Source organism: Geotrypetes seraphini, chromosome 4 (genome assembly GCF_902459505.1).
Source record: "Geotrypetes seraphini chromosome 4, aGeoSer1.1, whole genome shotgun sequence".
In the NCBI taxonomy this organism is placed as follows: Eukaryota; Metazoa; Chordata; class Amphibia; order Gymnophiona; family Dermophiidae; genus Geotrypetes; species Geotrypetes seraphini.
The window spans coordinates 235,944,699-235,958,655 of NC_047087.1; the positions used below are offsets into that span (position 1 = coordinate 235,944,699).

At 41.8% G+C, this 13,957-nt stretch overlaps 2 protein-coding genes across 5 annotated transcripts in view; one reads left to right on the forward strand and one right to left on the reverse strand.

Annotated features, from left to right (window-relative positions):
* WDFY4 (WDFY family member 4) overlaps positions 1-9,017 on the reverse strand; it is a 613,830-nt gene extending 604,813 nt beyond the window's left edge. The window contains exon 1 of the mRNA XM_033941175.1: positions 8,900-9,017. The gene's annotated coding sequence lies outside the window, so the exon portion shown is untranslated. The remainder of the gene's footprint in view (positions 1-8,899) is intronic.
* A 410-nt stretch (positions 9,018-9,427) lies between these two features.
* The window catches only part of ARHGAP22 (Rho GTPase activating protein 22), a 285,773-nt gene continuing 281,243 nt past the window's right edge, over positions 9,428-13,957 (forward strand). For 2 of the 4 annotated variants that reach the window (XM_033943089.1, XM_033943090.1), the window contains exon 1: positions 9,939-10,207. In XM_033943089.1, coding sequence (XP_033798980.1) covers positions 10,147-10,207 — 61 coding nt within the window. In that variant the 5' untranslated portion in view covers positions 9,939-10,146. The other 2 variants (XM_033943092.1, XM_033943093.1) reach the window with 2 other exon arrangements.

Genomic DNA, 13,957 nt, shown 5'->3' on the forward strand with positions numbered 1-13,957 from the left:
GTATCTGTCTTTTACTGAGTGAATGTAAATAGTTCAAAGACTGTTCTTCAAATCAACTTTAAATACAGATCCAATTTGGTTCACTCATACCTCACTGAGCTGTCTTTTACATCAGAAGGAGAGTAAGGAGCTCGAGTGGGGCGAGTGAGACCGCAGATTCATCCAGCCCCAGCCTATGCCCAAGCTCAAGTGTGATTTGTGAGTCCATGAGTGACTGTAAGCACCATTATTGTAGAAGCAAATACGGACAAAGTTAATCTTTTTGTGAACCCTGGTAGCGGGTGGGCGACTGGTTGCAGCCAGGAATATTGTGTTTCTGGTCTCAACAATGCAAAGACCTACCACATAAGGCCCACTAAAGGTGCTGGACCACAAAGGCCACAAATTTTCCCCCTTCCCCAACTAATCCCTTATCAAAATTCCACACACCCAGACCACACACCCAGTCCCATAAAAAAAAAAAGCCCATTGATCCTCAACCCTCTGACTGCTTTTCCAAGAACATTTCCCTATCATGATTTACTTTCAAAAATAACCTCTTGACCTGATCTCTTGCTGCATCATCTGTCTAGTACCTCGCGGGGTTATCCTAGGGCAACAGTAGAGCAGAATTGATCAATAGATGTTCCTGCCACTGCCGTTCCCTGCTTTAAAAATGGCCACTTTAGCCCTTGGTGGTAGTCTTGTAGTACTAGAATTAGATTGCGAAGTAGTTTTCCTTAATTTCACAGCTTGATCCCACCCCTTTCCCAGTGGCATTAGAACAATAGAAGGCAATATTATAGCATTTTGTCTAAGTTGGGGAGCCAAGTAGGGGCACTTAGGCTATTTTAAAAAAACATGCAATAGGCTCCTAACAATATCTGCTGAAATCACAACTATAATGCAGCCACGTACATTTACACCTACCAAAGTATTTGCATAGGAATGTGTTTTATGCTCATTTTCCACTCTATGTACAGTATACCCCTAAAACTGTAGGTCAAATCAAATAATAACTAGAGCAATAGCCTAATGGTTACAGCTGAGAACTGGGAATTGGGTTTGATTCCCACTGAGGCATCTCATGCGACCCCTGGGCAAATCACTTAAATCTCCATTGCCAGGTACAAACTTGTGGTCCTTTTACTTTAGAGGCACTAAAAAGGTGGCCAGCACTATCATTAGCACACATACTGAGGCCACTTTTAGCACAGCCGTAACATGGCCACATTTCCCATTTGATCCATTAATGGCCACATGCTAATTCCTCCATTAGCACATGGCCATTAGTGTGGGAACACTCACCAATACCTATTTTCTAGGCAGTAGGGGCTCCCACGCTAAGTGCATGCTAATCAGTTGGCATGCACCAACTAATTAGCACAGAATACGCATACTCTCCACCTCCAAACATGCCCCCCAAGCTAAAAAATGGAAAATATTTTTAGCGCATGCTGATCCCAAAACTACCACAGGATGCCTGGGTGTGCCCTGCAGTAGTGCTTTTTAAGTTGCGGTAAGTAGTGACTTAAGTGTGCTGTTTATTTATATCTAGATAAAAATAGAAACACAGGCTTGATATTCCAAAAGACAGGTAGATAACTTTTATCCAGCCATCATGCTGTAGTTTGTTATATGGATGTTCTATGAGCCCAGGGACATGGTTAGGAATGGATTAGAAGTTGTAAAAAATAAAATAAATAAAATAAAATTCCAGAGAGTTATGAAATTTAGCCACTTTCTGGAAAAATTGTCCATTTAAGTTAGGCCAGTGAAATGTGTCCAACCTGTGGCCCGAGGGCCGCATGCGGCCCCGTGAAGTATTTTGTGCGGTCCCGGTTGAGGGCGATGCAGTGTTTTCCTCTGCTGCCCTTAGTGTTTACCGTCTTGCTGGCTCCCTCCTCTGTCTTGCTGCAGTGTTTGCGCGTTTGTGCAGCCCCAGAAATTTTTTTTACGGCCAATGTGGCCCAGGGAAGCCAAAAGGTTGGACACCCCTGACTGGTGGCACCAGCTTCTACATCAACATATGCTCTGCAATGCTACTTAAACAGATGGCATTACTGAAAATGTAAATTAAAGAAAACCATTGGTTCTAGTGCTTTATATTATCCAATAGCCACCATTACTGAATATTAGACCCATAGAAACATAGAACATATTTGGTGAATAAATTCTGCCCCAGTGGCATAGTGAAGGGGGTGCCATCTTCATGGGACACCGGTACCTCTCTTCCTCTCCACCTCTGGCTACCACTTGAAATGTTTGCCTGCAGGAGCAGCATCTGCCACCTGCTGCTTGCACCAGTCTCGGCTCCCTTCCTGGTTGTGGGATCAAGACGTAACGTCAGAAGGGAGCCAAGGCCAGCACGAACAGCGGGTGGAAGATGCAGCTCACACCTGTGAACATTTCAAAAGGTAAACATGGCGGGCACTCAAGCAGCAAAGAGGAGCAGGGGAGGGGAGGCGCACAGTGCAGCGATGCCAGGTGCCTCTGTCCCGGGCATCAGCCTCTCCAGCTACGCCATTGTTCTTCCCATCTCCTCTGCCTATTCAAACCACTTGCTCAGCTTGAAAATCCCACTCTCTTAATGATCCCATGTTCCATGTCTTCTTGAATTTAGAATGATGCTGTTCATATCTCCACCATTTCTGCTGGGATTGTGCTCAATTCATCCTCATTCTTTTATGTAAGGAAATATTTTCTTTGACTAAGCTCAAATCTATCCCTGTCACCCACACCCCATGATCTCTCATTTCAGAGCTGCTTATTCTTTGAAAGAGAACTTTTTCCTGTGCATTAATACTTTGGTCTTATTTAAATGCCTTTCTTCCATGGTATTCCTGTTGGACACTATGTGGGGCATTTTCAAAACATTAAGATGTCCAAAAAATGGCATAAATTGACACTTGGATAGCCTAATTGCCAGTACAGTATACCCCCATGAATTTGCGGTTAGCAAATCGCAGATTCAGTCTTTCACGGTATTTTTCCAACCGCTTCTTCCGGGAACAAAAGTCAGGCTATACCAATCACCTGGCATGTCAAAGCAGCTCCTGACTGGTGTAGCCTGACTTTAGTTCCCGGAAGAGGTGGTCGGAAAATACTAAGAATGATCCGGCACCCGATTCTCAGCACCCACCACCGCCCCATCTTCCCTCTCCTGCCTCCGATAAGCTCCTAAATCGCATTTGTGGTTTTGTGAAATTTGCGGATGTTCCTGGAATGGAACCCCCATTAATTTCAGGGGAGTACTGTATGTCAAATTGCCGATTTTCAAAGCTGTCTTTCTGGACGTCTTGCAAGTCCCCAACAGTTCTGCAGCTAGATGGATGAAGCAAGTAGGGGAGGATGGTCCTTTTGCTCTCTCCTCTTGTGTCATCCTCATGGCCTCATCCCTCTATCTGGAGGGCTCATCATTTAAAATAAGAGTGCCCTACCCTAATAAAACAAGATATTGGTGACTCTAAGATATCTATAGACAGTATTAAAAATGAATTAAAATCTTCCAAACATCTCCAAGAAACTTTAATTAAGGACAATGTGAATTTAAGAAGGAAGATTGAAACATTTGAAAATTTTTCAAGAGGTAGCAATATCAGATTGATTAATTTTCCACGAATTACAACAATTACTCCTCATGAGATGTTAAAACGATACCTGGTGGAAATATTGGAAGTTCCTGAGGGTTCATTACCTCCATTTACACAGGTTTACTATTTGCCCAAGAAAAATCAAACTCAACAACAAGAAGACAGCCAAGGACCAATAGATGTATCAGCACTACTGGAATTATCAGATAAAGAAATGGCTACTCCTGCAACATTAGTGGCAACTTTAGCCCTAACGATGGATAAGAATTGGATTTTGAGACTTTTCTTTAAAAATAGAGTGAAAGAATTCATGGGACTTAAAATACAAATGCTCCCAGACTTAGCTAGGGACACACAAAGGCGAAGAAAAGAGTTTCTTATGTTAAAACCGGGAATTATAGCTCTTGGAGCAACTTTTTTCCTTCAATATCCCTGCAAATGTATTATACAATATAATTCACAAAAATATGTTTTCTTTGAGCCCTACCAACTGACAACTTTCCTATCTCTATCTCGGCTTGAGAAGGAAAAGAAAGGAGGAGTATAGTATAATTTAGATGTCCATATCAGCTAATTTGCATCATTTTTCCTTAGTTAACAATTCATAGTTTCCGTTTTATAAATTACATTTTGGATCTTTGTGGACTTGAGCTGATTTAAGTTAATTTAATATCTTTGAAGTTATTATATTATTGTTGGACTTTTTTTAACTTAAAAGCTTTCTGTACAAGTATATCTTGAACTGTATTATTGAAAATGAATAAATAAATAAATAATAAAATAAAATAAGAGTGCCCTGGATTAGAGTCCACTGTATTGACTGCTAGACTGCTCTGCAGGGACTCTGTATGGCCATTTTTGTACAAATGCTATCAGTCTGATGTTCTTGTCCTTATTTTTTTGTGTGTGTGGATGTGCTCATAATTTGGCCATCTTATTTTGGAAAATGACTGTTCATTTTGGATGTTCTCATGTATTTTCAAATAGGAAACTCCAATTTCAGTTCAAAATATGGCTGTAAGATGGACTTTTTGTGGGGGATGTTATGATAGAGCACCACAATTTCACTTAGACTTTTTTTCAAAAATGCTCCTCTATATATATCATCCAATTAGCACTATTGTGCAGGTTGGATCAATCATGGTTTAGAGGTCTCTTGGTTAGCTGTGATAAACTGCAGCTTGCATGTCTCATGCTTCTGAGAGCTATGGGGCTCATTTTCAAAAAAAAAGTTAGACATCCAAAAGACAGCATAAACCGGCACTTGGACGTCTTACTAGTCATAACGTCCATGTGGGCATTCTCAAAACAGATTTTCTAGATGCCTTTCTGGTTGCTTTGTCTTCAGTGTGTCCAAATCTTAAGGGGGTATGTTGGAGGCGTGTTTTGGGTGGGTTTAGGACTTGGATGCTCAGCAAGCATAATCAAACCTTAAACAAAATGTCCTGGGCTTTTTTTTTTTTAGACGTTTGGAGCTAGACCCGTTTTAAAACGTCTAAATGCTAGAAAGGTGCCCAAACTAACCAGATGATCACTGGAAGGATTAAGGCATGACACTGACTCCCTCCCACCACCCAAAAATGTGAAAAAAACACCAGTAGTTTCCAGCCTGTATGACATTCACATGGCTCACATATGAGGGGGTGATGAAAAGTTATCAGCCCAACCCCTGCTCTAAGGACTACTGCAGAGAATGTCATATTAAAAGTCCTAAGAACAGATGTAATTATAATGTCCTTATATTGTATGGTGAGCCCTCCAAAACTTACTGTACCCATCTGTACATCACAACAATAGCCCTTATGCCTGCAGGTATCATCTTTATGTAGGTACAGTAAGTTTTGGAGGGCTCACCATATAATATAAGGACATTATAATTACATCTGCCTAGGATTTTTAATGTGAACCCTTAGAGAGCCCCTCTGCTGTGCCGTGGAGATGGAGGAGGGGTACTGATGAGTTCTTAGCCCAACCAGCTTCCTAAATCTGATGTTATTGTGCCACTGCAGCTAACAAAGGTGTTATTTTAATTTTGTTAAAGTTTCCAAATTGGCACTTTGCAAAACTAAACTAACACTCTTTTTAGCTGCAGTGGCAAAATAACCTCAGATTAAGGAAGTTGGTTGGGCTAAGAATTCTTCAGTACCCCCTCCTCCATTTCCACAGCAGAGCAGAGGGGCTCTCTAAGGGTTCACATTAAAAATCCTAGGCAGATGTCACTATAACGTCTTTATATTGTATGGTGAGCCCTCCAAAACTTACTGTGCCTACATAAAGATGATACCTGCAGGCATAAGGGCTATTGTTGTGATGTACAGATGGGTACAATAAGTTTTGCAGGGCTCACCATACAATATAAGGACATTATAATTACATCTGTACTTAGGACTTTTAATATGACATTCTCTGCAGTAGTCCTTAGAGCAGGGATGTCAAAGTCCCTCCTCGAGGGCCGCAATCCAGTCGTGTTGTCAGGATTCCCCCAATAAATATGCATGAGATCTATTTGTATGCACTGCTTTCAATGTATGCTAATAAATCTCATGCATATTCATGGAGGAAATCCTGAAAACCCGACTGGACTGCGGCCCTTGAGGAGGGACTTTGACACCCCTGCCTTAGAGTGCCCTTCTGCTGTGCTCAAGAATGCTCAGCTGTCTGTGAACAGTTTGCTAAGAATGCTGACTGAACGTCTGAAAAGATTGCTTTTGTATGTTTTTCATATGGATGTCTTTATATTTAAGAATGGCCAAAAAAGATAGATGTACTAAGCACCAAAACATCTACAGAGGTCATTCAACCCCCCCCCCCAAAAAAAAAAAAGAAAAAAAAAAGAAAAGAAAAAAGATAGATAGATGTCTTGCTGTTTTGAGAGAGGACATTTTCTCTACTGACTTTCTGGATGTCTTTCCCACAATGGTCAAACTCAGATGTCCTATTGAAAATGCACCTCCACACTTTTAATTAACAATTTCAGGAGAGTTAATTTTAGTTAAAGTTTTTTATGAGAAAATTTATTTATTTTTTTCATCTCTAGAGTTGGTTTTTATTGAGAGTTATTGTGTTTTGGCTTTAATTACACATGCTTTCATTTTAGGAACCTGTATAACCAGTTATTCTACTATCTATGCATTGTTATATAGCAGGTATCGAACAGGCAGTTAAAGACACAATACTAGGCTTGGCCAACTTGTCATACTTCAGTATGTATCCCCTGCACTTTCATCTGTCTGTTGCCTGTTTTACCCGATTATGAAGCAAACCGATATCCTACTAGTACAATTCAGTTCTGCTATGCCCGATGGCATGAAGCACTTTCACCTCTCTCTTTCCACTAACAATTTAGCATTTTACTCTAGCTGAAGATTCTCTAATTGGCTTCCAGTAACTAATTATCTCTATTTTTGTTCTCTTTTATTTTGATGGAATAGAACTTACTTATAAAATAGAAGCACAAAATTTAGCACTGGCATCACTCTCTCAATTTCACTGCATCCTGAAAACTTCATCTCCCAGGAGGCCTTTCTCATATGTGAGCTCACTTCCTGTAATCTCAGAACATTCATAATCCCAGAAGACATTTTTTTTAAAGCACGAGCTAACATTTTGTCTGGTTTCTGGTATATAATCAGAGTTTTCTCTAGACAGACCATTCAATCATTCACAGTAGCCCATTGCATTTTACTCTATGATTTGAAAGGTCTTCTTTCCTTTGAATTTGGTTAGGCATAATCTGATGAGTGGGGCAGAGACCATGATGCATTGTCTGAAGTATGGTTGTCCACTTTTACAAAAATAAAGGTTGATAAACATAGATGCCAATTTTTCAAACCCAATGAAAATAACCCCTCCCTGATTACTGTTAAGGAGTTTACTTGATGCTCACATCACCCACAGAGCTGGCTCCTATGTTGATAAATAGAAGAGGAAATGTAAGTTTAATAAGATGGTATCACTTTAAGTGGGGTTTTTTGCATTTTGAATAACCATCATTTCTGTTGTTGATGACAAGAAGACAGTGTGTCATACTTGGTACTATTTCTCCTTGTGAACTTTAATAATAAGAGTCAATACAAGAAAGTGTTTATACATTTCAAGGTTGTGCGATACAAGAAGGCCTACTTGCTCATTAAGACAGGCCCCAGGATATTATGGGAATATTATACTCCCAGCTTTTTACGCACACGCAGTTGCCTTCCCTGTGTACTTTTTTAATCCCTCATTCACCCCTTCCTATTTGGTTGTCAACAGTTTCTGTCTGAGCTCTAAATAGCACAAAATAGTACATCCATGTGTCTTCCTCAAAATTAGTGAGCTGACCTCAGATGAGCAGGGACTTTTCTTCTTTGTAATACTGTGATTTGAAGAGAATTGGGGACTCACGACGTACTGTAGATATTTTTATTGCATCAATGCATTCGCTTTAAGGATAGTTCTACTGTCATGTACAGTAAGGCCCTCTTTTACAAAGGCGCGCTAAGCTTTTTAGCTCGCACTATAAAACACACGCTAAATGCCAACATGTGCATATTATCCTATGGATGCATTAGCGGTTAGCGCACGCATTGATTTAGCGTGCACTAAATCCACGTTAAAACACTTAGCGTGCCTTTGTAAAAGAGGGCCTAAATGTAACAGTGTTAGTTATATAGATATACAATTACTTTTATAACTTCGGGTACCTATATAAGGTATAGTAAATATAGGTTTGGATAGTTATATAGATATGGCTCAGTGGTTAGAACTACGGCCTCAGCACCCTGAGGTTGTAGGTTCAAATTCTATGCTGCTTCCTGTGACTCTAAGTCACTAACCCCCCCACCCCCCTCCATTGTCCCAAGTACATTAGACAGTGTGAGCCCGCCAGAACAGATAGGGAAAAATGCTTGAGTACCTGAATGTAAACCACTTAGGTTATAAGTGGTATATAAATAGTTAAGTCAATAAATAAAATACCTACTGCATATATAATAAATATAGGTATTGATAATTACAGAGATATACAATTACTATTATAACACTGTATTATATTTACAGTATGGCAGTAGAACTATCCTTATAGTGAGTGCAGTGATGCAGTCAACAATTCAAAATATCTATAGTATACAGTACAGGATATATATTACTTTATATATCTACATCTATCTATAAAGATGAATATTGATCAAATATAAATATCCACTGAATTAAAAAATGATTCACAAGGAATATACCCTATGAAGATATCGGTAAAGGTCCCGACACCCAATTTAAGCACAGTGCAAGTATTTCTATAAATGTCCTCTGTAAAGATGAACTGGCATTTCTAAGCAGAAGCAAATCAATACCTCTTTCAATGGTTTTGCAGAGCCTCCCACACTGAAGCTCGCTCTCTCCAAGCTACTCAACTATTTTCTCTCTTCTCACTTGCCCTTACTTTGCCATGGCCTTTTGCTGCGGTATTGTATGGGGAGGGCTCCTAAGTGTCTCTCCTAGCCTAGTCAGCAGAGGGACTCCCCCCCCCCCCCGTGAAATAATTACCATTGACGAGCCGTATCTATTTCTACTTTTTTTTTTATCGGGTCTCAGGAGCGATCCAAGCTCGCGGGGCGGGAAGGGGTAAAACGCGGACCTCGTGGATCTAAAACCGCACGTCCTTAAAAATCCGAGTTCCGCGCGCCACTTTTACTCTCTGGCTCTGACAGAGCTCTATGACAATTTAAACTCTGACGGATCCTAGCATAGGGAGGGAAAAGCATTAGGATCCGTCAGAGTCAAATTGTCATAGAGCTCTGTCAGAGCCATAGGCTAAAAGTGGCGCGGACCTGTGATTTTTAAGGATGTGACGTACAGTTCAGATCCGCGAGGGAGCCGGGGGCCTGAGCTGAGCTGTAGGGAAAGCGAAGGCGGACTGTCCAATGCACGCGCCTCGAATTTTTAAGGACGTGCGGTGTTAGATCCGCGAGCTCCGCGTTTTACCCCTTCCCGCGCGGGGCTTTCACCCTGAGCTCTGCGAATTCATTTCCTCCATCAGCAGTCTGACCCCCCCCCCCTCCCCTCCCCGTCCCCTGCGGGCTGCCGTAATCCTGCTCCGCGAGATGGCTCTTTCCCCTGCCCTTTTCTTCTCTGGCTCAGTCTTGGCAGCTTTGTTTCACTTAGATGTGATTCTGCTTGAAATCCCTCTTTTTTTTTTTTTTTTGTATTCCCCCAGCAGGTCTTAGTGGAATACGAGAGAAGGCATCATCCACACGGCTCGCTCTCTCCCAAACAGAGACCTTAATAGCGTTGATGCGTGGCCAATTAGGAAAGGGGTCCGGTCCAGCCCTCCTGTCTGCGCGCAAGTGATTTACGGACACTAATTACTCAGGCACTTAATGGTTAGTTGGATGGAAATTAATTCTAGGCTGGATAAATAATGCAGTAAGGTTTATTGAGCTAAATACGAGGCAGCTCTCCTGAGCCAGCAGCGGGGAGTGGAAAGCAGTGTTTCCGGCTGCTGCTGGGAGTCCGCCTGCTGTTGTCGGGAGAAATGCTACGATGAGGTGCAACAGGGTGAGAAAAAAGGCAAAGAGAATAACATCAAACTGAAGCCTGCATGGAAGGAGACCTTGGAATTAGGAGTATGTTGAGTCCAAAGATCAGGCAGGCTAGGCGAGGTGAGTACCAGCTATTCTAGCTGGATTTGGTTTATTTCAGTAGCATTAAAATATACCATTTCCAAGTAAATATCGAAGCAGTTAATCTCCATGAATGCAAATACTGTGTGTATATATATATATATATATATATATATATTTATTTATTTTTTTCCGGAAGGCTTCAGTGGAAAACTTTTCAGCAAGGTGTACAGTGAAATGCAAAATCCTTATTTCCCATACTAGATTGTAGTAACTTTCCTCTCTTGTAAAGGCTTGCATAATCCACAAAATTGTATTTGTTCAGGGATGATATTGTTTGTTGCACAATACCTCCGGAAACTTGAATGAAGCATCCAATATTTCCGATTCTGTACTGAGAAAGGGTTAATCAGCATCACCTAATCATATGCATCGCACTGTCACATGTCAGCTTTTCTGTAGTAAGTCTTTCTAGAGATCCATAAAAGTTCTATAAGAAGTGCATATTAGAATCTTCCTACATACAAATCAAGTTGGACTCTTTGACCCTTAGATTGATGCAGTTATAGTACCACTTTCCTCAATAAATTTTCATTGAATCTAGGAGCTAACAGCTGAGACCTCTCTTACTTCTTCTTCCCATCCCTCCAATTTTTTTTTGGGGGGAGGGGTGAAAAAGCCTTTCCCCGATCACCAGTAGCTGTTTTAGAAACAGTTTGCCTATTCTACTGTATGTTCCCTGGCAAAGAAACATTAATAAATCTGTCCCTTAATAATAATAATAATTTTATTTTTATATACCGCCTAACCAAAAAAATGGTTCTAGGCGGTTTACAACAAATAAGCACAAGTCATACAGTGGAGATTAATTTTAAAAGGAAAAAACAATTCAAAACAAAATACAATAAATAAGAATTGGTCTTACAGTAGAAAATATGATTTAAAAGAAAAATGCAATTTAAAAGAATGGTTCTAAGCAGATTACAACAAATAAGAACTGACCATACAGTAAAAATACAATTTAATATGCTTCCCTTCCCCCCAAAAAGGCAACACCTTGATAGGTGAAGAAAAGAGTATGGTCTTCTTTTTAGTTTTACATTTCACTATGGCCTGAAACCCCATCAGTCTCTCTCTCATTTACCCCTCCTCTGCCGGCCTTCATCCTGTTTCTCTCATGTCCCCCAAAACCTTCATCCAGTCTCTCTCTCATGCAGTGGTATAACTGGCTTGCTGGCTACCCAGGTCACAGCACCCCTCCAGTTGGAGCAGAGGGATGGTGTGCAGCAGTCATGGGACTGTGATACACACGTGTGTGGCCATCAGCTCTGCTGGTTCCCCACCTTGGAGCAAGAAATTGACATCAGCAGGGGCTGGTGGAGTCAACGGCCAAGCACTAAGCACAGCTCCATAACCGCCACAGCACCCTCCTCAACTCCCTGCACTCAGTGCTGACCACCCTACAATTAGTGCGATAGAGCAATGTTTTTCAACCTTTTTACACCTATGGACCTGCAGAAATAAAAGAATTATTCTGTGGACCGGCATCGGTCCATGAACCGGCAGTTGAAGAACACTGGGCTAAGTCGTAGGCCAGACCCCGCCCATTTCTACCCAATCTCCACCCCAGACCCCGCCCCTATAATAGTACTAATTGCACCTTGCACGTCCCTTGCCTCATCTGGAAGCCTTCCCTCTGACGTTGCAACGCAGGATGCCCATAGGAGCCACTGCCCGTGGCTTTGTGCACTGAATCAGTTAGGAAGAGGGAGCTGGCTCGAAGATAATGCCACATCGATCGCACCATGGACCGGCGGTTGAAGAACACTGTTTTGGGCCTGATGCACATTCTGGCCCTGTGGACCGGCAGGAAATGTCTGTGGACCGGCACCGGTCCATGGACCTGTGGTTGAAGAACACTGCGTTAGAGCTCTCATATATTCTCCAGTTGTCACCTAGTTTATCATGTGCTTCTTCCTGTCTTCGCCCAGTCTCTCAAGACTTGATCCTGCAAGACTTCCAAACTTTCTGAACCAAGTGGCTCAAGTTTTTAGAGAGCTGAATTGTGGTGCAGAGCCGGGTAACAGTTTGTGGGGCAGCTATGCTGGGGGTGGGAGGGTGAAAGAGAACTGATGACTTGGCTGGGAGGGAAGGGAGGAAAAGAGAGAGCTGCTGCATGGGGTGAGGGTGGGGAGGGGAAGGAGAGACTTGCCCACTTTGGGCTCAGGTCCACCCAAAATTGGCTTTCTGGCTACACTACTGATATAAACAATAACACCAAAAGGTGAAAATGCCTCCAAAAGTGGATAAAAATTCACTTTATTGCATTAAAATCGAATGACCCGACACTGGACACTATCAGTGTTTTAGCTCTTGACTGCCTCGGGGGGTCTTTGCCTTCTTTAAAATATGTATCTTTGCATTCTTTGAAATAATGAATGAATCCACGTATGAATAAAACGTCCAACGCGGCGCATGTATGCCTTACTAAGATTTTCACTCTGTAGTAAGGCATACATGCGTCGCGTTGGAAAAATGGAAAAATAAGTTTCTTTTGAGGAGTAAAATGAGTGGATATAGAAATTTGAAATGACTAATGAGGGGGGTGGGTTTAATATTTAGAATTTAGAATTTCCTTTTCCTGTATTTTTATTTCAGCTGTTTCTTTCTTTCTGTTGATGAGGACTATTTTATCTGTTTGTTTCATTTTATGTGAAATAATTATATTATAAATGCAAATTTTTTAAAAAGAGAGTGCTCGGTCTGGAGGTAGAAAAGAAGAGGATTCCATAGAATAGGGACCATAACTGAGAGAGAGAAATTTCAGTGGACATCTAGAAAAAGAAATGAATAAGTGCCTAAATTAACTAGACCACTGGAGTTGTCAGCATGCCTCTCCCACCCCCCAAAGATGTTAAGGAAACAGTGCTTACATGCCTGTATGACAGCTGCAGATGTTATATCCAGTTCTATTAAAGCAGCAAGCAGGTGTCTGGAGTAGCCTGATAGGTCAGTGCAATGGACTCCAAGAAGGAAATCCAGACCCACTCTGACTAGTAAACATGTGATGGAGAGTGTGATCCCATCAAAACCAACCAAAATCTTACTGTACTGATATATGCAGTAGATCAGTGTTCTTCAACTACCGGTCCGTGGACCGGTGCCGGTCCACAGAAATTTCCTGCCGGTCCACAGGGCCGGCACATGCATCAGGCCCAAAACAGCATTCTTCAAAAACCAGTCCACAGTGCGCTCAATGCGGCGTTATCTTTGAGCCGGCTCCCTCTTCCTCACTGGTTCAGTGCACAAAGCCATGGGCAGCGGCTCCTACGTGCATCCTGCGCCTGAACTGGAAGCCTTCTCTCTGACGTCGCAACATTAGAGGGAAGGCTTCCAGATGAGGTGTGGGACGTGCAAGGAGCCGCTGCCCGCAGCTTTGTGCACTGCATCAGTGAGGAAGAGGGAGCCGGTCTGAAGATAACACCGGTGGTGGCATAAAATGGCCAGGCGGGAGCAGGCCAGATGGTAAGGCATAGCATAGAGGGAGGAAGACAACAAAGGTAGGGGGGAATGATTTTATTTTTGAATTTAGCGATTGAATTATGTCAATTTTGAGAATTTACATCTGCTGTCAGTGTGCTTTGTGTAGTTTAATTTTGTGGTTAACCATTATGTGTTGTTAATAAGATTATATTATGTGTATCTATGAAAAATGAATGGAAAAAAATAGTGTTACAATTAGTACTATTATGGGGTGGACCCACGACTTAGCCCAGTGTTCTTCAGCCG